General features: G+C 39.0%; 1 protein-coding gene across 3 annotated transcripts in view; it reads left to right on the top strand.

Moving 5' to 3' along the window:
• sytl5 (synaptotagmin-like 5) overlaps nucleotides 1-26220 on the top strand; it is a 40148-nt gene extending 13928 nt beyond the window's left edge. The window contains exons 2-18 of one of the 3 annotated variants that reach the window (XM_029458968.1): nucleotides 4571-4902; nucleotides 4998-5213; nucleotides 6310-6422; nucleotides 6526-6643; nucleotides 8158-8301; nucleotides 10294-10396; nucleotides 10516-10645; nucleotides 13102-13202; nucleotides 13805-13900; nucleotides 15753-15818; nucleotides 19451-19629; nucleotides 20522-20624; nucleotides 20730-20891; nucleotides 20979-21087; nucleotides 22232-22370; nucleotides 23076-23284; nucleotides 23862-26220. In XM_029458968.1, coding sequence (XP_029314828.1) covers nucleotides 4784-4902; nucleotides 4998-5213; nucleotides 6310-6422; nucleotides 6526-6643; nucleotides 8158-8301; nucleotides 10294-10396; nucleotides 10516-10645; nucleotides 13102-13202; nucleotides 13805-13900; nucleotides 15753-15818; nucleotides 19451-19629; nucleotides 20522-20624; nucleotides 20730-20891; nucleotides 20979-21087; nucleotides 22232-22370; nucleotides 23076-23284; nucleotides 23862-24004 — 2250 coding nt within the window. In that variant the 5' untranslated portion in view covers nucleotides 4571-4783 and the 3' untranslated portion in view covers nucleotides 24005-26220. Of the gene's footprint in view, nucleotides 1-4570; nucleotides 4903-4997; nucleotides 5214-6309; nucleotides 6423-6525; nucleotides 6644-8157; nucleotides 8302-10293; nucleotides 10403-10515; nucleotides 10646-13101; nucleotides 13203-13804; nucleotides 13901-15752; nucleotides 15819-19450; nucleotides 19630-20521; nucleotides 20625-20729; nucleotides 20892-20978; nucleotides 21088-22231; nucleotides 22371-23075; nucleotides 23285-23861 lie in introns of all 3 variants that reach the window. The other 2 variants (XM_029458967.1, XM_029458969.1) reach the window with 2 other exon arrangements.
• The last annotated feature ends 171 nt before the right edge of the window (nucleotides 26221-26391 follow it).

The following is a 26391-nucleotide window of genomic DNA, read 5'->3' as shown; positions in this document are numbered from 1 at the left end:
CCCGACTTCGTTCTTCCCACTTCTACTCTCTCACAGAAAGGTTTAGCGACATAACTGCATTTACACAGAGAGAAAGGCGTGTGATGAAGCTCCTGTAATATGTTTCTGTCCTTCTGCTGAGATCATATTGAAGTTCAGGAGTGAAGAGGGAACAAGGGGGAGAAATATCAGCTGAGCAGTGTGTTTGAAGAGAAGTCAGGGGGAAATGCACAGTTGTATGTAGGGCTTCATCCATCCAACAGCTATACCCTTAACCTTTCGAGGGTCGCGGGGGACGAGAGGTGGGGTACCTGCATAACTTTGGACTGTGGAAGCATAGAAACCGGAGATAAACCCACACAGGCAAAGGGATGGACACGCTTCTCGCATTTGTTTCTTAACTTAATGAGTTAGTTCGGATGTAGGCGTGTATTCAGATGAATATTCTGTTATGTGCAACTTAATGCTCAAGTAACCAAATCACATTCACAAAGACTTCCAGCTCGCAGCATATTCCAGCTTCAAGAGGTTTGACCATCACTGCTTTTACTTGTATTATATTACAGTTCCAATGCAATACGAGATAATAAACACCTGAAGAGGAAAGATGTTTGTTCACAAATCACAGAAGCAGCAGAGGGAGAAACCTTTTACCGTCATGTTGAGATGCCTAAGTGCGGCTCTATAACAATATAATGGAAAAAAACATACACTGTTGGCCTATATCTCAGGATTATATTAATTTATGTGAATAAAACTTAACTAAATGATTATTTAAGATATAAACTTTTTATTTTATCTCACAGTATAAGGGCACAGTGACGACCTGAACACAAGCTATATTCACAGAGCCTTCCCTCTCTTATAAACAGCCTCGTCCTGCATTAGAAAAGTATTCAGTTAAAACAACTAAAGAACTGCAAGTACAATGACCAATCGCCAGGAAGAAGAAAACACTCAAAAGAAGTATTTTAAGTATGTATGATTGTAAAAAAACAAACAAACAAACAAACAATTGTATTCAAAGCTTCTAAAAATATACAATGCAATATTCAACAAGAGCTAATAGAACCTTTGCCAAGCGTCATGGGGGAAGAAAACACTGAATTTGTCAAAAAAGAAGCCTATTCGTCTGTATGATAATAATAAATAAAATAAAATGAGTCATCTTACACTGTTTTCCCCATGAAAGAATTTCAATTTGAAGGTTTTCCTTCTAGCAGAATGGTCCAGCATTGAACTACACACAGTCTGTGACTGAGATGAAAGCACTGAAGCTGTTCTGAAGGCATCGTGTGACCTTGGTTTCTGACTTCAAACTCATGTTTTTCACAGTATTTCTGTTCCTTTGTCGACCTGCTAAATGTTCAGTAATTAATGTATTTTTTGTTCATCCCCTATGCATTTGTCATCCATGTCTACTTTTGCCTCTCTGCCAAGTGGAGCCTACCTGTGATCTTTAATTGGCAGATTGATTGTGCTGTTTGTATTCCCGACCACCTGCAGAAAACACCAGATTTGCTGGTGGTAAAATGCCACAGAGTTACAAAACGCCAGATGTCCCTCAGTGGAGCACAGACTCAGTGACAAACGATTCATTACATCTTTGAAAGACGTGAATTGTGGAAAAGAGCAACCTTCCCTGCGTTGTTAATAAAGCAAAGTGAGTCACTGTGTTTTCCTCGGGGCTACGTTATTAGTGCAGAGCTAAAAAGTGAGTGTGTTTCCTCTGCTCAGAAGCCAAAGTTTAACCGTCTCCTGACTCGTGTTTGCTCAGGGCAGAGAGAGCGGCAGCGGGAATGTGTACTGTGTGTACTCAAGGAGGGCTGAGAGAGAACACACGCCTACTGCAGCACACATTTCAAACTCTGTGATACTGTTGTGCTCTCACAGCACGACTGTAATATGATAGAGGCTCAGATAAATATTAGGTAATGTTGTTGACCAAGTGTAAGTCAGCCCTGTATGTCAGGAGTATCATGTGGCACAATTGCTTGGCTGCCAGAATCTTCTGTTTGGTTATAATCTGCCTTTTTTACTTCCTGCTTTACATACACCACTAGTTCCCAGTTTATTAAACCTGGTATTAAAACTAAAGCAGTCTAATACAGCCTACTTTCAGGTTATAGTTTTCATGTTTGAGTTGTTGATTCACCTTCATGCTTATGGTCATGTTTTTGAATTGTATTGTGTTATACTCTTTTATATATATATATATTTTTTTTTTCATCAAATGAATTAATGAATGAAAGAGCAAAGAATATTACAAGCACCACAAACTACATCCTCCAAAAAATCATACAGTTGAATGAATACCTATCTGAAACAATTTTAAACCACAACTGAACACTATAACATTCATTAAGGTAGAATGTATTGCAAGTATATGGTGCATTTGTTTGCATAAGTTTTAGTAGGGGCACCTAATAAGCTGGCAAGTGTATATTTGCATTTTATTTTTATAGATCTGCAAATGATGTTGTTCTCAGTTCAGTCTGTCATGTGGAGAAAATGTTAAGAATGTTGCAGGCCCAGATCACTGACTTTTATTTTTGAGGATATATTGTGTTGTGTTGTGTGAATGTTTGCGGACGTGGATCCGTGTACCACTTGGACTGTAGCTCAACAGACACACAGAGTGTTTGTGTGAGGACATCTGGCAGTCCATGCATGCGTGTGCACAGCGCCGCCACAAAACAATTACAATTAGGGCACCCAAATGATCAGCAGCCGCCTTGTGTGTGCATATTTGAAACAGTAAGTCAGAGAACAAACTCAGCAAGTCACAAAGACAGAAAGAAAGAAAAATGCTCCTTACACAGCTACCCAAGTTTTTTCTTTTAGTGTCACTGGGTCTAAGGTCAGTCCATCACTTTGGTCTGGTTTAAAATATATCAACATGTAGGCCTACTGGATGGATTGGCACAACATTTGATACATGGGTTTATTTTCCCCAGAGGATGAATTCTGCTGACTTTTGTGATCCCCTGACCTTTCCTCTAGCGCCACCTTAAGGTTGACAGTTGTAGTTTTGAGTAAAATGTTTTTCATTAAGTCCTCAGGTCAAAAAGTGTCCATTATAACCACATTCCTACTAAATGAGTCATTTCCATCAACCTCAGCTACACTTTGTCTTTAGTGCTAATTAGCAAATGTTAGCATGCTAACACGCTAAAATAAGATGAGTAATATGGTAAACATCCGCATGTTAGCATTGACATTGTTAGCATTTTAGCATGCTTAGCTCAAAGCACTGCAGTGCTTCAATGCAGCCTGACAGAGCTGCTAGCATGGCTGTAACTGTTACTCACAGTCAGTGAGTAGTTGAGGAGTCTTTTAAAGGCAAAGGTATCTGTTTATCGTTATAATTTCCTCTATCCCCATCTTGAGCCCAACGTAAAGGAACATGTCTTCACCGACTACAATGCAGCTACAGTTTACTTTAAAATGCTATAATCACTGATGTCATGGTGTGCCTTTAGTTGCAAATGAAGCTGAGATGATGTCTGCCGGTTCATTAGTGCTAATTCATGTAAAGTGAAGGGAAGAGGCGAGAGAAGAGAGGACGAGGATGAAAGAGACAGTAATGAATAAAGACTGAAGGAGGCTGGTGTGGGTTTATGCAGATCCCTCCACTCCATTAAATTTTTATTTCCCAACTTCATTTAAACAAACACTAGCAGAATTGTGTCCCTCAGTGCCTCATATAACCTCATGTATATTAGTTTCTGATCTTCATGGTCGGCTTTATTGACAGCGTGGAAAGCCATTTTTGTGCAAATCAGGTTATTCACAGCGGTTCACTTGATCAGGCACTGCAGCTAGATTGAGTGTGTGTGTGTGTGTGTGTGTGTGTGTGTGTGTGTGTGTGTGTGTGTGTGTGTGTGTGTGTGTGTGTGTGTGTGTGTGTGTGTGTGTGTGTTCATGTATTGCATTCAAATCACATAATTTCTCTGAGTTTAAATGGCATCAGACGAAATCAGGGACACTTAGCTGTTCCACAGTACAGCTACAGTAGGAGTAACATTTACACTGTTCCCTATCGGCCATTTGCCATAAAGCAGGCGCCCATAGCTCACGTTATAGAGCCATTAACCATAAGGTAGTTTGTTAGATTTCTGGCTCCTCCTGTCCATATGTTATATGTGTTTTTGTTAGATACTGAACTTCCAACTGCTCAAGATATGTCTCTGCAAACACGGGAAAACAAGAGTCTCCAGCAGCAACTGTGTGTCATTTACTTACTTGCGAAATATTGCCATCTATATTTGCCCGAACATTGTCATGGGGAGTTGTTCTATATGCTTCTACTACTAATACTATGATATTCCCAAAGCAATCTAATATAAATGAGTTCTGTTGGCCCTTATATTTAATTTAGAGTAATTTAATGTCAGGCTTGGAGCCTAATTGTGAGGTTGTTAAGCTGCTGTGGAGCTTTTAAATGTCTACCAATTACCTGTGCTTCCTCTTGTAATCCTGTCAATCATTGTTGTATTTTAATTATTGCTTTTTACACTTTTTATAGACAAGCAATTTAATCAGGACTAATGCAAGCCCTGTTTTACTGACTTTACCTTATGTTATCTAGGCTTCCTGAGAGTGGACACCTCTTGTCAGCCCCAAGAAACAGAAGTTCAGAGGAGGAAACACTGGAGGGACAAAGTTCAGACCATGCCAGCGACCCAATCTTTAGCAGAACATTACAGAAAGCTTTTGGCAGCATGATGTAGTTCTTTCTGACCTCCTCCATGCAACATCTTTGCTTGGCTGATTTCATCGCCGAGTGTAGACTGAAGGACCGATGGAGCAGGTCGGGGAGGATCTGAACCTCTCCTATCTGCTGGAACATGAAAGAGACATGATCCTGAAGGTGCTGCAGAAAGATGAGAAATTGAGGAAACGAGAGGAGAAGAGGATACGGTGAGGACTTCATCGTATCATCGTTTGAACTCACATTCATCTCACTCTGTATTTTTTAATGTCCCTTACTGTTTTTTTTTCTTTCTTTCCTACAGGAAGCTGAAGAATGAGCTGCTGGAGATCAAACGAAAAGGTTCCCGTCGGCAACAGGAGCTCGGGGAGCGACAGTGTGCACGCTGTCTCAAGAGTTTGGGCCTCATCTTCGACCGCGGGGATCTCTGCGAGGAGTGTCAGCTACGGGTCTGCAACGACTGCCGTGTTACAACTCCCAAAGCACGGCAGTGGAGGTGTAACGTTTGTGCCAAGATCTCGTAAGTGTGATGCTTGGTAGCGACCGAAACAGCTTACTGTTTAGAAGAGGAATGGAATCCAGACGGTTTGGTTAATGACAGCCATCTGTTTCCATTTGTATGTGAGGGCCCGGGGTGCTCTTCTTCAGGGCTTCAAAGAATAATCCACCTAAACCCCCAAAAAACCCAGAGCACTAAAGACCTTTTTCTGTGGCACCCACTTTGGGGACTACAGGTTTATACATACAATGAACTAATTACACTACAGTATGAACATCAGGGTTTGGTGGCTGGTAACAGTGGGTTCGTTCCACAATCACTTTGCACACTCAACATTCACACAATAAAAAAAATCAATGCCAGAAAAAGTAAAACTACTAGTTTCTCAACCACCACCAGTCTGAATAATCAGACTGTGCCCACAAGATGTTTTTTAGTGAGTGAAATAAGTAAAACTTCTCTCAACTTTCCTGCTTATAGCAAGCAAATGTTTTTTCTCTCTCCACCTACACATGTAACCCACAGCTAAAGTTCACTTGTAGAAATCACTAACTGAAACTCAAGCAGACAAAGTAGAAGGAGAGAAAAGTTTCAAACACATTGATTTGAGTTTCATTAAAGGGCCTGACGAAAACTTAATTTACAAAGTTATTTTGCCTGCTGTAGGCAGTACTGTAAGTTAAAAAAGAATTAAAATTAATATGTGGACCTTAAAGAAATGTTTTCATCCACTCATCAATTTATGTTGTTTATCCAGGTCTACATGGTGTTTAATGATTAATGATATAATTAGGAATTATTGTTATCTACAGCTATTTGATGTAATACCTTTATGCACTTCTACGCTTTGCTATTCATATATATATTTTTATTTTATATTTCTATTCATTACACGTTTATATTTGTCGTACTTTGGCTGTTATGACTGTGAAACAGATATTAAATTGCATTCTATATGATATTAAAAAGGTATTTAAAAGTCTTAGTGGACGCTGCAGAAACCCTGACATCACAAAATAACTCACTGATTGATGATATCTAAGAGTTTCGGTAGATTGTTTTTAAACCGGAAGCACGTTGAGGCGTTGACAGTGACGGGTGGGTGTTGTGTTTGCAGGGAACTGAAGGTGGTAACAGGAGAATGGTTCCTGGAGGAGCGGTCCAAGCGCTTTGAGCAGGGAGTGCCGAGCGGTGATGTGATCAAACAGACAATCATGAGTAGCCCGATCAGTGAGTTTCACCTCTGTTAAACCTAAACCATAATGATTAGGTGGAGTAGTAAATGATACATGCTGATTTGTACTAATGTATTCTTGATGTTTTTCATGACCAGTCACGGACAAAAAGTCTACAGAAAACTTGACAGCCACCTCTGAGTCAGAGAGACCCGATACCCCAAAATCCAACAAAAGTGCAATACTCAACATTGTGGATGGTGCCAGGAGGAAAGGGTAAGTAGTGGAAATATAGTACAAAACAGCTCACTTTATGTTCATGCAAAAACATACATATTCTGAATTTAATAGCGTTTATTCACTTAAAATATGCAAGATATGCAGTAAGCTGTAGGCAGAGAGCTGACAGAATAAAGGAAATAAAGAAATCTGCAGTGTGTTGAGGACTCGCCTCAGTACAAAGGCATTAGAAAAGATCAGTTAGACGCTCATTTGATTTTACAGAGACCCTGAATGCATTTCGAAATACATTTGGCACAGCAAAACAGCAGTAATTGAATTGTGCCGGCTAGCACCGCTCCTCATCTTGGCTGCAGTCTAATGTTTCCTGAAGGCATCACGATGCTTCCGACAAAGAAGCCATATGGACAAAAAAACTAAAACAAATAACAAAGAAGCTGCTATTATTTTATGATGTGGTGGTTGCTGAAGACTTTTTTGATTAATTAAATAACTCATTAATAAATCATCATGTTTGATGATTATGTGTCTGGTTTGCATGGATGTTAAAACTTGACATATTGTGTACGATTTCAGAGACGAGGAAGCAAAATATAATTATATTAATCTGTATATAATAGATTTGCATCGAAATTAGATAGACAATGATGGGATTCATGTGCCAGTTTTTAAAAGCTTTTGCAATGTTAAGAAAGGCTAAAGACTAATCTGTATCCGCTCTAGCGATGAGCTAAATGCTGGTGTCAGCGTGCTAAGATGCTATCTACGACAATGTTGACATGTTGATGTTTAGCTGGTATAATAACAAAGTCCATCTGAGGATTATGAGAATGTTGTTAGTTTTGCAAGTAGTTGGTCATAATTAGACAAAAAAAACATTGATGTTGTGGTGGCGCTATATGAAAAGTCAGGGGAATCATTAAACTTCATCCTCTTGGGAAAATGGGTATCTGTACCAAATTTCATGGGAATCCATCGGATAGTTGGCAAAACATCTCACTAACAAATGTCCTATGGCGCTAGAGAAAAAGTCAGAGGACCACCAAAGTGAGTAGGATTTATCCTCTGGGGACCAAAAGTGTGCCAATCCATCCAATAGATGTTGAGATATGTTAGTCTGGACCAAAGTGGTGGACCAACCGACAGACCAACATTGCTATCCCTGCAGCCCTGTGGAGGTTTCACTAAAATCTATTGGGTTGGGTTTTTTTTTTTATATCCAGCTAACTAGCAAGAATAGAAACAAGCAGGAAAGAAAACAACCTACTTAGTGAAAATAATTAAGTTTATCAAAATAATGTACCAGGGTTGGTACATCCCTAACAACATTTCCTCTGCAGGACGCAAACTGTAGAGTTAATCGGCCGAGATGATTTTGATTAAGTATACAGAAGATAACAGACTCCCTGTGTGTGTGTGTGTGTGTGTGTGTGTGTGTGTGTGTGTGTGTGTGTGTGTGTGTGTGTGTGTGTGTGTGTGTGTGTGTGTGTGTGTGTGTGTGTGTGTGTGTGTGTGTGTGTGTGTGTGTGTGTGTGTGTGTGTATATATAGAAGGATGAAGATGAAGATGGATAAAAAAGGCAACCGAAAAGCCTTGAAGCCGGAGAACGGAGTCGACAGCGTCAAAACTGTTTCGGACGGAGACGCTAAAAGCGTGCGAAGTGTTTGCTCTGCTCCGACTCCACGTTCAAACAGGTGCCCATTCAAACTACCTACTAACAGGCTACATACAAACTTTTAACATTTAAAATTGTATTATGAAAATACAGCTACACAAAGATTGACTGAGGAATAACTGAAAGCAAGATGAAAAACACAAAAATAACACTTCCTCAACATCATATCATCGCTCCATAAGAGTTCACATTAACCTTTTTTTAAAGCTGTTTTGAGCTCTAAAATGTTTTTAGATGGATAATAATTCTCTCAGCACTGGTGCAGCCTTGTGTCAGTATCTAGAGCAGGGGTGGGGAACCTTTTTCCTATCGAGGGCCATTTTCTTTTTACAACATCCTTCAAGGGCCATACTAATTATTGAACTCATAACCTCTGCACATTTTTTTAAGACACAGCCCATTCATTTCACCTTTCTTATATGCTGTGAAAAAAAGCAACATTCTTCTATCCATGCATCTTTCTGTTTTATCAGAAATCCTTTATTAGTCCCACAACGGGGAAATGTATCTTGTCACAGCAACAGAACATATGAAGTAAAAAGGCAGTACACAATAATTAAATAGAATACAAAATAATATAAGTACCAAGAGGTTGATAGAAAATAAAGTGAATATTGTAAATGGCAGTGATAATTGCACAGCAGTGGTGGAACAGTCTGTTCTTGGTGTGGTGGTCTACCTCTCTATCTGTCCATGTTTGTATGTTACGCTCTGCAGAGAGCTGCTTGTTGGGCCAAACTCCGCCGAAGAGCGTTAACTTTATCCAAACGCACTCATCCTTTCAGCTCGTGCAGTTCGGCATATGCTCGAGATTATTTTTCATCACCGCAAGTACGTCCGCACAAACTAGACACACTGGCCTTTTACTTCCACAAATAAATAATTGTTCGTCCATTTCTCTTGTAAAGTGTGACATTCTGCATCCAGCTTTATCTGTTTCACACTCGCCACGCTGCGTTCACTGATGTCAACGACCGTCTCGTTTAAAATTTAAGTTTGTTGACATGACGTGACCACGTGATGACACGTCCCGCTCGTGTTGTGTTCAGGGACCCTGACCTTGGCCAGGAAAAACAGTCAGTCGCCCGTTTAAAATATTGCCATCTAGTTTTTTTTTGCTAGTGGATTTCTTTTGCGTGCGTTTTACGAATTACCTCGAGGGCCGGATCAAATGGTCTCGCGGGCCGTATACGGCCTGGAGGCCGGAGGTTCCCCACCCCTGACCTAGAGTATAAAACCTCAACATGTAAATAAAGACTTTCATTTTCATCTAGTTTAAAACTTTAAATCTGTTTGTAAAGTAAACACTTTCAGGCATCAAGGCAAAACATTTCTAAGACTAAAGAAGAAATAAACATCAAAGAGAAATCTAAAGATGTCAGTGACCTAGTAGCTTATTAAAAGCTTAATCAAGAATCTATTAATATTTGATATTTATGCAGCCCAACTATGCAATACTTAAATTGATATTACAGTAGAAACCTCTTATAGTGATCACGTCTGTCCAGATACAATTGGTCACTATAAGTGGATAATTATTATAACCACATTTTGTTCCCCTTATTTCTTATTTCTTCAAATGTCTGTAAAAATATAACTGCTGTAAAAAAATACAAGATCAAAAATATAGTTTTCTGTTGTTTAAATTATAATTAGGAGAGACAGCAACGTCAGTAGTGCCAACAGGCTCCTAAACCAAAGCTTGGAAGTGGTTTCAGTGCATTTCTTAATGCATCAGCATTTTTTAAAAACCTTTTTTTAACAGGCCTGAAAATAAACTTTAAGCTCTCAATGCTTAATGTATCCCATATGTTGACATGTATTCAAAAACCCAAAAGGAACACTGTAAGCGGACTACTTGATTACTCCAAATGATTGAAACAGCATTTGTATATTAATGATTCTGTACAAAGCTTTTTGTTAACTATGAGCGATTTCCACCGTATTTCAGGATGAGGGTAACGTCCTGGGTGTTGAACTTGTTGATGACTAGTTTCTTTCTGCTTTTCAGGGGCGGTGCGGTGGCCTTGGAGTCCTCGGGGAAGCCAACGGTACTCAACAACCTGCGTTCCCAGACTCCAGACAGATCCTCCACTCCCAGCGACAACCGGAGGGTCAGGGTCAGCAACTCATACACACAAATACACCAAGCAGCAGCACACTGGGGAAAACTATGTAGATTTAATTGTTATTTTAACAGCTTGGGTTTTGTTGGATTTGTGTTTGCACGCAGCCTGACGGAGCAGAGAGCGTTGCCAGTGTACACTCCGGTGACAGTGCGCCTGAGGAAAAAGCTACTGGCCAACACAGGAAGAATTCGGGGACCCCGACCATTTCTGTGTCCAGGGCTTCAGTTTCATCAGGTAGCTCCATTTCGATATCTGAATCACAGTTTCAGGATTGTGTTAGAGGCAGCAGTATCATATCAAAGTTGATGTCAGACACTCGAACGAGAGATGTGTAAAATCCCCAGCTACTCTCCAACTCAGTACCTCGTAAAGGACAACATTCTCCTTCTGCCGGGAGAAGATGTCACGTCTTCAAAAATAACACTATTAATTTACTCCCCCCTCTCTGTCTGCTGCTCTTCTTTATGTGTTTATGTGTTGAACTCTCCTCTATTTCTCCTCCACTTTGTCTCTCTCAGTGCCAGACCCTTTACATCCACTAGTAACAGCTGCTAAGAAGTGTGTAAGAAGTGAGGTTTCTTTAAATGTCTCCAATTAGTGTCGTTAAAGGTGCTGCATGAGGATCTCCAGTCACATCCACAGATGTTTCAAGCCATATAATCACTATTATTATTATACTGAAGAGGTTAGCGTTATCATTAACATGTCAACATGCGACGGCAACTTGAATGCAAATAGCAAAAACAAGCTCTCCAACATGGTGATTGACCAATCAAAGAAAAAACGTTGCAACATGAATAACAAAACTTGAGAGGTCATGTGACCTGCCCACACAACATTTACAAGACATGACTCTGAAAATATCAAAAATAAATTCAAACATGTAGTGCAACTAACTCACACATAATGGTAAAAAACACAAGAAAGATATTTAAACGCAAATTGACTAATAGAGCTCAATGACAAACTAAGAGCTTACATAAACCATCATGCTCACAAGCTTTGCAAAACATGTGGCATCAGGCACCGCTTGTTGTTTTATAAGATGTGCTCTCTTTAATTATTGATATAACTTATTTGCTGCTACTTGCCCATTTGCACTATTGTATATAGTGTAGTGTATATCTGTCTGTTTTTAATGATGTGTTGTGTAATGTGTATTGTATATATCTGTGCTGTACTTTGGAGAAGACACATTTCCACTGAGGTGAACGATAAAGCCAATCTAATCTATCCTAATTGTATTGGCATTTTTAGGATAGATATCTAACATCCCAGTTCTTTTCTATATTTGTATTAATAGACTTGTGTTTGACTGTATGGTTGATGTGCTCACAAGATACAGTTTATCCCTGGAGGAGTCCTCAGATCTTCATGCTCGGATGCTCATTATTTCACAGACAGAGATTTATAGTAAAACTTCTTATCAATTACAAAATCTAACTCAACTTCCCTCGTTTTTGCCGGTAAATGTATTCAACATACAAATATTTACTTCAGTATTTTGGGAAATACACCGAATCATTTCAACTTGAACTTTTTATCCCCCTGGGGAAATTTGTCTTGCAGCCAGGTAAAACATAGAACATACAGAAATGTAAGAATACAGACAAAACATATTAAAGACATGAATACATCAAGTGACAACAGGAAACCTCGAAGGTCTATGTCTATTTATTCAGTTTGAGCCCGGTATTTCTTCACAGCTGCAGATACAGATTAGTGGTGGCTGCGTAGGATTGTTTCCGACTGGTGTGATCCAAACATTTCCAATAACTCCTGAAAATTGTAAAGTTCAAAAGTAAAATTTTGTAAAAGAAAAATATAAGATGTAATTTCCAAAATTAAATGTCTTTATCTAACTAATTGTTCTGCTTCAATACATATTTTTTGGTGTTCAGCCTTAAAAACAACATTTTCACCGCGGTCAAAAAAACGGTTTACTCTCTCAATTGCTGCACCCAAGGGAGACACGATCTGACAAGTTATATTCATTAAAGAAAGTTGATTTATTTAATCATTGCTCAATTAATCTGATGAATGGCTTTGATTGAAATTGAAATTGAGGATTTTTTGTTTGCTTTGAAGCTTCATTCAAAAACCTCAATAGAAGCTTTGATTGTATAAAAGAAAAAGACATTCAGTGCAGCCCTGGAGTGTGCCATCAGCCCTCATTAGCTAAATGGAAACTAATCATCATTTGGGTCATCGTGAGCATTTAACAGTATTGTGACCTGAAAAATAAAGTAATAAATCACCCTATTAGACCTGGCCTTTGGAAGTCGAAATCTCCGCCCGCAGGGTAGGAGCTTAAATCCTCCATCCAGATGATGACGAGGACACCGTAAAGTATCTCAAGCCTTGGAAATTGCTCTCTCGCAGACTATATGAGACAGATCAGGCAGTTTAACACCAATGATCTTACTGGCTACTGTAACTATATGTTGCATCTGCATTTCTTGCGCATTAGTTAAAAATAATTGTATTATTACTACTATATGAAGAGTTAGCATGATACACACAACATGGTGAAGCCTTCGTTTCTACCCTTTCCTTTACTGTCTGGTTGTTTTGTGTGTGTGTTCACATAATGGCCCCTCACTCCCTTCAAACAGCATCTTTCAAACTATTTATTTTTTCTCACTCCTCCTCTGTATCCCCCGTCTCCCGCTCCTCCCTGCCTGCACCAGATCACAGTCGCTCAGAGATGGACCTGTCAGCTCCGGGTTCTGAACCCAGTGAGGACGCCTTCAGTCTCAGGAGCCGCTCGGTCCCCGGGCTAAACGAAGCAGTAAGCGGCTCGTCCCTTCTTCCTCCTTCAGCTATGTCCCTGCACACTGGTCACATATTTGCATCACATTTACCACACGACCACAATCACAGCAAAAGCACAGAGCCAGAGCTCAATTTTTTCAGTCTCCTTTTCGAATACATAGGTACATCTACTATACTGTGTGTCCACATTGAGCTCAGTATCTGTGGGCTGATGAACTCAACGTGATGCGTCAGATGTGGGGCTGAATGTTAATTTCACTTCAGAGCTCACTTCAAAGAGCATGACAAGCATCTAAACGTCTGTAGGCTGAAAACAGGTGGAGGATCTGATGGTCGGTATAGGGTGGTTTTGTCTCTGTTCATTTGCACTCAAAGTGCTGGCACACACACACATGAGTTCATGCTCACAAGTTTACTCTAAACCCAATGACATTGTGATTTTGCGGGAGTTAACAAATTGCCACACTCTGTCCTGAGTTGTCTGGTTGAATTTACGGAAGCTGGCTGCATCCACCCACACAGAGCTGCTATGTGGAAAACTGTGCAACGTACCAAGATGCTTTGGCCAGCTTCCATGCCATATCCCTTGTGATTAAATCTCATGGCTGTCATCCGCAGGAGTTTTCTGATGAGGATGCAGAGGAAGACATAGATGCCCTGATGTCGGCTCACAGCAAGACTGCCAGCCGACGCTTCAGCAACGCACTGTCAACGGTAACACCTATGTTAAATCTAGTACCAATATAGGAGCGTCTTAGTAGCCAAGTGGAAACAGTGCATGCCATATAACAGCGAACAGGTTCGATTCAGGATTTGGGACCTTTGTTGCATGTCCTACACTGCCCTGCCCTGATGTCACTCCCCCCCCCCCCCCCCCCCCCTCTCTCGCATTTCTACACTGTCCTTGAAAATACCTAGAAACACAAGTACAAACACAACAGTACAGGACGAACATGTACATGTGCACAAACACTGATCACCTGATCACACATCAGGTGATGGGGAGTGTATGTCACTAAGTAAATGTACAGTAGTGTTAGCTTTGGGGCAGCGTGCGTCACACACACCTTCCACTGCTGCTGCACACTTATGACGCCTGCTGCCTTTAGATGCTCTGACTTGAACTTGACTTTGAGTATAATAATTTGTGTGTGAATAATGTGTTGCACAAACACATTTTAGATAGGTTAATGTAGTATATGTAGTTTTTAATGATAATATAAGGTGGATTAATTTACATATTGTCTCAGCTACCCAACATGTGTCCACGTCTTTAGAAACTGTGTCTCTGTGTGTCAGTGCTGTTGTGTATTATAACACATCTTAAATTAGTTCTCTTTATTTCCCATGTTTACACTTGGGTACTTAATCTGGTAGCCTAAATAATTGGCTTATTTCCTGACTCATACCATGTACGTTGTTCGGCGTGTGTGTGTTTGTGTGTAATTTGAGATCTGCATAGGCAAACAGGCGAGACAGATGTCCTGCCTGTCTGACATTTATCATGTCATCTCATAGATGACTGACAGCCATTACAGAGCTGCTGTTTTCAGCATGAATAGAAGTGGAAGGAGGTGATGAGGACATTATGCAGATAGTCTGCCATTGAATCGAGCTCTAATATACTCAACCTGCTGTTGCATGATTCGCCTCATGCAGGGCCTTGGATAAATAATGTTAGTGCCATTTATGTAATAGTGCAATTCCCCTCATCGGTTAGGTAGTGTTTTTAGCTTTAGAGAAACCTTTATTTTTATTCTTTAAATTGTATTAATGAATCAAAAAGATCCACAGATATACACAACAGTACATACACGTAGCTAAAACTAACACGCCTGCAATAAATTCTCCCTTCATGAAGGTTATAATGTTTAGTTTTTGAAACTGGTTTTGATTCAAAATAGATACGAAGAGCTTCCGTAGTTAAGTTTACAAATTCAATCCATCCAATAGTTGTCGAGACATTCACTCAAAACCACAAATTAAACCTGCAGGTGGAGGTAGATGTAAAGGGATCAAGTCAATAAGATTCATCGTCTGGGAAACATGAATGTCTGTAGAAAATGTCACGGCAGTCAGACAATAGTTGTTCAGATATTTCAGTCTCTTTCATCACTTGAGCCAAAACAGTTGAGTTCCTAAAATTAATTAGAAAAATAATGTACTAATGATTTCATAGACCTACCTACACTTAGGTGTGTGTGTGTGTGTGTGTGTGTGTGTGTGTGTGTGTGTGTGTGTGTGTGTGTGTGTGTGTGTGTGTGTGTGTGTGTGTGTGTGTGTGTGTGTGTATGTGTCTGTCCGTTACCAGTATGTTGGTTCCAGATGAGTTGTAATCTCTGTGGTTTTATCTCATAATCACCATGGTAACCGTATGTAATGTGGTTTCTGGCTGTGCTGCTGCAGACGGGGTTTCTGCAGCTCGTCCACAGGGGGCCGTGGGGCTTGTGCTCGGGGTCTTTATCGCTAACACATCAAAAGAGCTCAGATCTCTCTCCTTCTCCTCTTTTTCCTTCCTTCCTTCTCCCCGTTAATCTCTCTATCTCCTAAATGAATCTGCTGCTAGTCTTCCACTCCTGGCTCAGAGAGAAGGTGGGGGTACCTCAATGTCCCTGACTCCGATGCTGAGACTGTAAGTCTCCCCTTCCCATATTTCTGCATGCATTTATATTCACCACATTATAGCAGTAAAAAAACTAGGGCTGGGCAATATGGCCAGTGTAGCATGTTTTCTGGTAAGTCAATAAATAAAAACTTCTTAATTCAATGAGAAAATACTTTCATAAAGCCGTAAGTACAAAATGAATATAATAGATTTCAAGAGAAAATTATAGAGAAAAATAAAATAAATAAATACAGCTATTCACTGGCTATGTTTACATGCATGCACACAAATACAGAGTAATCAGATTGAGACAATAGTTTGATTTAACTACACCTACAGTAGGTATTCCCATAAGCAGAATTATTGGGTGTGGGCACGCAGGAGTTGAACAATAAAGCTGAATGAATGAAGAAAATCCTGCACACTGCTGTTGGAAAACACTACTCTGGGTCCTTTACACATTCTCCTTCATTATTATGCAGACATAATCTGCATAATAATAACTCTGTCCTGCTTTTTTTTTTTTTATCAATTTATACAACATAATTGTGTCTCACTATATCTCTATATAAGCTTCCATTGAGAGACGATAAATTATCATATTGAATTAAATGCAGCAGAAAAGCACCAGAGCATTGCATATCAAATTCAATAATGTGTACTGAGTTTTCCTGAATATACCACTATGTTTAGTTTGTGCTCATACTTGCTTTTTTAACGTGATGTTAGCTACATCTATTTATATTAAGTCTAAGCTCCTCATTAATTGCGTTGTCATTATTCACACTGGTTCCCAGCAGGATTTAAGTGGGGTTGACTTTCCAGCTCGGCTAACATTTTAGCTTTCTTTCCTCAGCGCCCTTCAAACAGCAATGTTATGTGCAGTGGATTACACCAGTTAAATCCTGTCCAGAGCTACAACAGTCATGTGTGCCAGACAAAATTCCCTGCTGTGGTTGTAATGATTTTGAGTCTTTTGTTCGTGAAATAGGTTTTGCAGGTGCACAATATGAGGAGGCAAAATGTGCTCTTCGAGCTCTCTAATTTGGAAATCTATGCAACTCAGGAGGGGCAGCCACAACAGGTCAACACACTCACTGTTCGACAGTCAATGTGAAGTTAACTTTCTGGGTGTTACTGGTAATAATAAGACCACATGATTGGCAGCTTTCACTCCTCTTACAAACTATGCTTTTTATTTATTTGACTTGTTTGTCTTTTGGGTTATTTTTTCTTATTTCTTCTTTTGATTATACACTTATATTCCTTATGTGACCAACCAAGTGTTTTGTTTTTAATGACTTGAGCTGAAACAATGAGGCGATTAATTGAGTTGTCGAAGTAATTTTTCAAACAGAAATGTCATAGTTCCACATTCTGATTTGCTGCCTTTCCATGTCATATATGATCGTAAATGTAAAATCTTTTGGGCTTTGGACAAAATAAGCAATTTGAAGACTATACCGTGTGAAAACAGTGACTTTTCTGACATTTCAAAGGAAACGATTAATAGGTTGATCCAGAAAATAATTAACAGGTTGATCGATAAGAAGCGATCGTTATAGTTGCTGTGCAGGTTTTGTTTTGCAATGTAACATCACAAAAGATAACGCAATAAAGAAAACAGCCTTTTACTATTTCTCCATTTTCCCCTTCCCACCTCACCTACCCACACAATCGAGCAAACTATATTAATGTGACTTTCTTAGAGAACAATAAAAGAAAGAAACATCTTATACTGAAAGAAACTACAAAAGCATAAATCCCACATGGAAATCAGTGTCACTAATGTGCTTCCACATCATCCTTTCACTTGGTAATTTATAAAAGAAATAATGTATACAAGTTTTCTGCTCTATCACACATCCTTTCATATGCAGTCACCTTTACAAAGTCTGTCACTCATTCCTTAAAATAAATAATTCACCGTCCATCCCGCCATCATTATTTTCCAGACTCAGTAACACACATAGTACCTTATTTTTGGACATAATACAAAGTGCAAACATGTGAAGCTTTTACATGTTTAAAACCTTTATTTATCCAGACGAGCTTCACTAAGAGCATTGCTTGTATTTCACCTCTATAGTAGAGTACCATCCTCTCCCCTATGTGTCCAGCAGGCCATTGAATCGTGTGAAGTCTGAAGTCTAGAGTATTCGACCGCCCGGACGTGGAGATGAAATGTTAAAGGGCATGAGCTTTACCCTATAAGGGAAAGTTTGGATGTTTGAAGTGGAGTTGTATGAGGTACTAGTCCATAGTCGGCCCCCAGTTTGGAGAAACTAACTCCAAACTGGGGGCCGGGGGGGGGGCAGCATCATCAAGTATTCTAGCCAACTAAAAGAAAGGCCCACTTAAAAAAAAATCTATATCAATTTTTAGTTACAGTTTTTGTCAATGGGGTCTGGTGGCTATAGTGAGAGCATAAGTGGATATAATAATAATAATAATAATAATAATAATAATAATATAATAATAATAATAATAATAATAATAATAAGCTTTATTTGTATAGCACCTTTCATACAAGAATTGCAGTCCAAAGTGCTTCACAGCAAAAACATAACAATTAGTACAAGGACAGAATAAGAGCATTTACAGTACAATAATCACAGTGTAGATGTAAATGAGTCTGAAGTACCATTATAAAAATTAAATTAAAATAGTATAAAATAGCAGATAAAATAGCAGCCTTTTCATAATCCCTTTGTCTGTACTTTCATCTATATTTGTCTTTGCAAATAATCCACATACTTTCTTCCTATCCCTGTTCTCTGCTTCCTTCTCCCATAAAATAAATTGTCTATATGTATAAAGTCTTTTATGTTCTTCCATTGTTTTCAACGCTTCAGATTTAATCTTTCTCTTTGACATTACTTTTTCCTCTTGCTCTCTCAACCTTACTTTTAACTTTCTTACTACCTCAACACTAAATGATCCTTCTTCAGGAAAACAAGCTTAAAAATGTAAGAAATAATTTAAATTAGTTTAAAGTGGCACCATTAAAAGGCTAAGATAAAGAGATATAAAATATCACTATTAAAAGGCTAAAGTAAAGAGATATAAAATATCACCATTAAAAGGCTAAAATAAAGAGATATAAAATATCACTATTAAAAGGCTAAAGTAAAGAGATATAAAATATCACCATTAAAAGGCTAAAATAAAGAGATATAAAATATCACTATTAAAAGGCTAAAGTAAAGAGATATAAAATATCACTATTAAAAGACTAAAGTAAAAATATATAAAATATCACCATTAAAAGGCTAAAGTAAAGAGATATAAAATATCACCATTAAAAGGCTAAAGTAAAAAGATATGTTTTTAGCTTACTTTTGAAGATATTGAGCGAGCTTGCCACCCTAATGTCTGCAGGTAAAGTGACTTTAGTTCCCCGTAAAGCTGTACTTGTTGCTGCTGCCCCCGTCCACAACAGTACATTGTTTAGCTTCAGTGCTGGTACTCCTGTCTGTTTCTTCCAACTGGAGGCGTTCCGACTGTCATCTACTGTCTACTGTAGGTAACACACTGACTATGGATAAGTACCTCATACAACCCCCACATTACCACAGATTTAAGCTGAAACTGTTTTATTTCTACCATATTTCATCATCGTTTCAACTCTCACATCTCCACCTTTCTTATCCCAACAGAGTAGTATCAACAGCATGATGAGCATGTATAGTGAGACTGGTGACTATGGCAACGCCCGGGTGAGCGGCGAGATCCTGCTGAACATCAGCTACAGCTACAAAACTGGTGCTCTCAACGTCCTGGTGAAAGAGTGTCACAACCTGGCAACAGGAGATGAGAGGAGGCAACGCACGGACACGTAAGAGTGTAACAAAAACATACAAATACCCATAAGAGTTTATCTGCTATATTCTTCTTCTTGAAGGACTACTCATTTTGGGAAAAACTCGCTGTCGAGTAAGATGAGACTGTGAATTTTCTTTTCTTTGAGATGAGTTATGAGATTGGTCCAGGATGTTTTTAGCCTAGCTTAGCACACAAACAGAAAGCAGAGGGAAACACCCTCTGGAAAAAAGAGACGCACAAACACACCTTCCAACAACTACAAAACGGTCTCATATCTTAGCTGTCAAGCTAATACATCCAATTAGTTAATTAGTTTATTATGACTTCGATAATTTAAGTCGGTGTACCCTTTAGTAGTATTTATTACCATGATTTTATTCTTGAATCTTGTTTTTTATGTTTACTGATGTTTTATAGATCAGTTATCAGCCAACACAATGAAAATCCTTTGGTTGCCAGGTTGTGAAAAATCTCTTTTGCTGATCAGTGAAATCATTGATAAAGGAATTCATTAATTAGTCTTGAAGCCTGCAGTTGTAAATGTTAATAAATTGTTTATAAATTGATCATTCAACACTATCTATTTGTTACAACTTATAAAGCATGTATAGTGATTTATTAGTTTCTACACATGTTAAATACACAAGATAAGAAGTGATCAACTTTCTAATTCAAGATTAATTCACAGTGTTTGGTTTTATGTGTTTTTTTATAGCTAATATTATAGTAATTTATTTCCAGTTAATCTTACTGTCAAAAGTTTTCTGTTATATTTACTTGTTCAGACGAGCATCTACTGTAATAAATTAGGACCTGCTGATATTTCATGTTGTTGGCATGAACAAGAAGAATCACCATCTCCTCCTGTGGAGTCCGACTGAGACACTGTGTCTTCTTCATGGCAGATATGTGAAGACGTACCTGCTGCCAGATATGTCACGACAGAGCAAGAGGAAGACGAGCATAAAGGCCAACACCATTAACCCTGTTTTCAATGAGAATCTGAGGGTCAGTGGCTGAAAAACTCAATCAATTTAAAACGGTTACTCTGTGAACTCAAGTTACTGAATTCAAAACTTTTAAATCATTAAGCTCATTTCCTGTGTTGTGCAGTATGTGATCAGCCACTCACAGCTGGAGACTCGGACCCTGCAGGTCTCCGTGTGGCACCACGACCGCTTTGGACACAACAGCTTCCTGGGAGAGGTGGAGCTGACCTTTGACTCCTGGGAGTTTGATTCGCAGATGGAGGATTGGTACGCTCTGCAGCCCAAGGTAGGAACCACAATCAGCAGGTTGTCACACATGTTGTCTCTTGCTTCTTCTTCTTCTTCCTTGTGATTGTGAATTATGTTTGTGTAGGCGGAGAGCAATATAGACTCCACCATGCAGTATAAAGGAGAACTGACTGTCGTGTTAAAGTACATACCTGGAGAGAAGAACCTCATGCTGCCGCTGGACCAAGTACAAGGTACATTCATTTCTGTGATGACCATTATATATTACATTTTATATCATGTTCTAACTCTTATTGTGTTTTTTTAAAAGAAGTGAAAAACTCCTTGAGTTTGGACAGATTTTATATTTATTTCCCCAAAACTCAGCGGGATATTTGGTATTTTCAGAAACTTTCTGATCTCTACTAGAAATTTAAATAACGTTTTTGTGGGTTTTATCATTCTTTGCCTGCGCAGCATGAATGTTTATTAATGAGTGACCCACCAGTGGAAGGCTGCTTGTTAACAGAGTTAAATATAACTTTTTAACTTTTGCTGCTGCTAGACTGCGGTCGAGATGTAAAATATTTACCATATTGCCTGAATCCTTGCCTCAGTGACGCATGCTCGTTATCAAATCCAAAATTCTATTATTTGTGTTTAAGATGCTGAATGGTCCACCGCATCTTCGATCAACATATTCTCTGGTTCCCAACCTGCAAAGTGCAAAGCAGAAGAAAAAAGATTGTTATGAGTTATGAGCTATTTATTCCAACGCAATATAGTATGCCAGGTTGTAAGGAAATCCCTTTGACTGATTAAATAATTTTCCATAATTTTCTTGTTTTTCTAGAAAAAGAAGATCTGGACCAAAATCAGTTTATTATCAAATTATTAACACTTACAACTGAATACTTGATAATTAAAACCCTTTCAGAATTGACTTATGAACATGTATAACTGGAAACTGACCCACAAGCCATGATTAATGGATTTATAACTTTATTATCACCAAATAGAAATGCCAAACATCAGGGATATTTTGCAACCTTGAGATAAAAAACATTGTCTTATTTTTTGCCATGTAACTTATGTATAAAGCAATAGTACATGATGTATTAACCAATCATTTAGAGTTTTCCTAACACATGATTTTTCTTACATACAATTATGGTTGATTTTGTTTTTGACTGGGTTTAATTTATTTTAAATGTATTCATTCAGCTGTGGGAATTGACACCTGAATATACTGTACTGTACGTACATGCCCTGGGTGTATGTGCTTGTTCTATGTACATAACAATTGTTTATGTCTGTGGTGCGTACTTCTTCCATTTGTTTTATTTCTCAAGTGTTAAGTAAATAAACCGAAGGCTGTTTTTTCCCCTTCTCCCTCAGTGAAGAAAGGGTTCCTGAAAAGCAAGAAGACGAGCAGCTTCACTCTGCCTAAAGGGGGCATGGTTGAGCTGCTGGTCAAAGGAGCCAAAAATCTGACTGCAGTCAAGTCTGGAGGCACTTCAGATCCTTTTGTGAAAGGGTGAGACGCTGCATTCAGGGGCGGGTTGGAAACTTTTGAATTGGGGCCAGGCTGGGGAACAGTTTTAAAGGAGGGGGGCACATTTTGTAAAAACGACTCACTTTTAAATCAATAATTCTTGGCAACAATAAACTGAACATCATGAAGTTATTGTTTGCAGTAAATTAATGCTGAATAAACAACATAATAATAATAATTAGCTGCTATTTTGAATTCCAAGTAGCCTACAGCCATGGACAGATTATGAGCCAACGGGCCACCCACCCCTCCTACATGGCAAGACCCCCAGGCTGAAAGAGACTTTATGGTTGTTTTATGTCTCTTTATGGTCACTGGGCTTCTCTTTTTGGTTATGTTGTGTCACTTTGTGGTTGTTTAGCATCACTTTGTGGTTGTGTTGTGTCACTTTGTGGTTGTTTTTCTTGTCTTTGTGTTTAATTTCCGGCTCTTTGTATAATTTGGCTTTGCTTTGTTCTCGTTCTCATCACTTGATTGACGTGTTGAAAAGAAGTGTAAGCAGTCACTTTGTACAGAGTATCTGGTTCAGCGGCGTCTGGGCCCTTACCCAGTAGACCTGTTCACCTTCTGACTCTGGTAGAGAGGGCGATCTGATTCTAGTAACCTTTCTGGCCCGGCCCCTGTCTCCCTTGTTACTACATTAGATGTGATTTTCCTGAGAAAATAAAGTTGTGTTCTTTCCTCCAGATACCTTCTACCCGACACCAATAAGTCAACCAAGCACAAGACGGTGGTGGAGCGGCGCTCTGTGAACCCGCAATGGAACCACACCTTCACCTACTGCGGGCTGCAGCCGGGAGACCTCAACAACGTCTGCCTGGAGCTCACCGTGTGGGACAAAGAAGCCCTGGCCAGCAATGTCTTCCTGGGAGGACTCAGGCTCGGAGCTGGCACAGGTGTGTGAAAGGTTGACTGCTGGAAAAGAAAAGTACATTATAAGGTCAAAGTATTGCACAGAATTTCAAATAACGTTGTTAAAACCTCTGTAACGTGGCAGAGTTCTCCATGGGATGAAGATCTTTACTGAAACTTGAGGAGGCTAATGCTTTTTATCTGCAAGAATATTTTTTGTTGCACGGTTGAGAGCTGGTATTGTTCCTCTGGCTATTGAGTTTGGCAGATATTCAGAATATCAGGTAAAGAAAAAACAGATTGTGAGAGCTGTGTGATTAGTTAGAAGTGGAAAGTGAGGCCCATTACATTACTATTACCATTACTACAATGATTTAAGATTGTCTATTTACCATGAAATGGCTGAAATATTCTGATATGGCTGATAAAAACATATAGGAAGGAAACATATATTCTGGATCTGTCTTGTAAACCCACACAGGTTTATGCATGGCACAACATGAACACTTAATCCATTAACTTCATCTAATATCCAAATCCTGAGTGTTGAGGGATGTCCTCAGGGATCTCGTCGTTCCAACAAAGTAAAACAAATCTGTGTTTGTCACTTTTCCCCTCAAGGCAAAAGCTACGGGAACGAGGTAGACTGGATGGACTCATACGGGGAGGAACAGCGGCTGTGGCAACGCATGATTGAAAACCCAGAAGTCCCTCATGAGTGTACTCTGATGCTGCGATCCAGCATGCGAAGGTGCAACACATGAAGCGGATCGAAGCGCAGAGAAGGATAAAAGAGAATAAAAGAGGGAGGAAGAGGTGATGTGTAGCGGTTAAGAGAAAACAAAGGGTCCAGGACTCAAAGGAACAGAGACCATCCCTCTCCCTACTTCTTTCCTCCTGAGATGCCCTGTTCAGCCAGTCATGCCTTACACACTCATCCCCATGTACCACCCTGCCCTCCAAAGCATCTAGTATTGACCAAGCACTGCTGTTTACTGCTGTATATAAAAAAAATATATGTATGTATGTAACTTACTGTTCCTAGCCGAATAAGCACACGGTGTGACTGATGTGTCCCTGATGTGTCCGTCCTCGTCTCTGCGATTCATGAACCTGAGTCATATCTGCATGTATTTACAGCTGACGTTAGACGAGGCACCGATCAATAATGTAGAGACTTAGACATTCCCTTTATACGCAACCGAGCTGCATCCTGGTCTGAAGCACATGTTGATGCTGAGATTCATCCCCTTATTGACAGTTGTGTACAGAGGTGGAAAGTGACTAGTTCTTGTACTACCGAATTATTCTAGAAGTGGACTTTATTATTACTGAGTTAAAATGACAAAAATAGCACTTCTGAAGACTTCTCAATCTCCGTTAACCTCGCTGCTCTCCAAAGTATTGACCCTCTTTTGTTTAAACGCTTTCGTTTTGATCGCTGAGGGAAAATATTATCACAGAAAAAGAACACTGCCAGAGGCTACTCTTTTATTATGCGTGAGGTGAAAGTATAACTACTAATTTTATAATATACAAAAGAAATAAAAAGTAGGATTGCAACTTACTGTGTGGATAACTTGATTAATCATTTTTAAAATGCCAGAAGAAAAGGCTTTCAATGTTGCTGGAGCTGTAGGCAACTTCAAACTCCAAAAGCCTGTATTGTCTGACCGTCTAAAACACAAATACACTCAATTTACAATGAAACAAAACAATAAATCCTCACATTTTATAATTGGGAACCATCAAAGGTGGAGCATTTTTAACCACGCTAGCAACTTTATGGATGGCACTGTCTGACGTTTGGTCGGTTCACCACATTGTCATGACATTTGCTATAAACCTTCATGGTTCCAAGAGGATGAATCCCGATGACTTTGGTGATCCATTTATTTTTCATCTAGTGCCACTAGTCGCTAGTAAAGTTTTCATTTATTCAAGGAAGTATCTCAACATCTAGATGGATTGGCACAAACTTTTGTACAGGCATACATGGTCTCCAGTCAATGTATCCTGACTCTAAGATGGTGAACATGGTAAACATGATACCTACAAAACATCAGCATGTTAGCATTGTTTTATGTGGGCATGTTGGCATGCTGATGTTAGCAAGAAGCTCAAAGCTCTGCTGAATGTTATGTGTTTCCTCACAGAGCTGCTAGCATGGCTGTAGACTCTTAGTCTTGCTGCTTGATGACTGAATTGAATGCAGAATTATTTTCTAGTGATCAATTAATCCGTCTTGAAGAATGTACTTGCAGTAACAAGAGTACTTATAATTAGTTACTTTACACCTCTGGTTGTCAGGGGGAAAAAAACCCTAGACAGATTACACAATTTAGATTAGCTTCGATGTAAAATAACATGACACTGTATCAGTGTGATAATAGAAACTGCATGGTGTTAGATAAAACAGAGGTAGAAGAACAAAAGAAGGTTATGTAAAGCACTGATAATTATCATCATGTTAGAGAAAGTGTGATTTAAAGAGCACGAGCCCTGAGACAGAGGCTGCGTTTTATAGAGTGAGTCAGCACTGAGGCGAGCTGTCTTCATCTCAGGGGGAACCTAATAATGAGTCAGTGACAGTCACCTTGTCCCTATCGCCCGGGGCCCCTCCATTCACCCTCCTGTGATGAATCACCAAATTCACAAAAACAATTCTCAAGTTAAACCCTGTGCAATCATTTCTCATGTGGAATGCCAATGTTGTCGCGCTTGTCCTTGGCAAACCCTTTGCTCTGAACTCCCAGAGCACAACAGTTTCACTCTGCACAATTATAGTAATAATACATAGTGTTCACTGTACAACATACTTTAGATGAGAGGCTCGTGCAATACCTGATTACTGAAGAAACTCTTGATGTACAGCATGTCCTGTCTCTGTTGTGTCTGGTTTCCAAGCATCAAACTCATTGTATTCAAACCTATTTTGTCCCAAATGTGTCACAGGAATATTTTGAAATAAACACATCTTTCCATAGATTTACTGTTTGCCGTTTGTTTGAGAATATATTCAATATTAAACTATTTATATGACTATATATATATATATATATATATATATATGAAAATATATATATATATATATATATATATATATATATATATATATATATATGATATATAGATATATATAATATATAGA

Source organism: Cottoperca gobio, chromosome 21 (assembly GCF_900634415.1).
Source record: "Cottoperca gobio chromosome 21, fCotGob3.1, whole genome shotgun sequence".
Taxonomy (NCBI): Eukaryota; Metazoa; Chordata; class Actinopteri; order Perciformes; family Bovichtidae; genus Cottoperca; species Cottoperca gobio.
The sequence above is the reverse complement of the archived record's forward strand: the minus strand, read 5'-3'. Positions and strand labels throughout refer to the sequence as shown.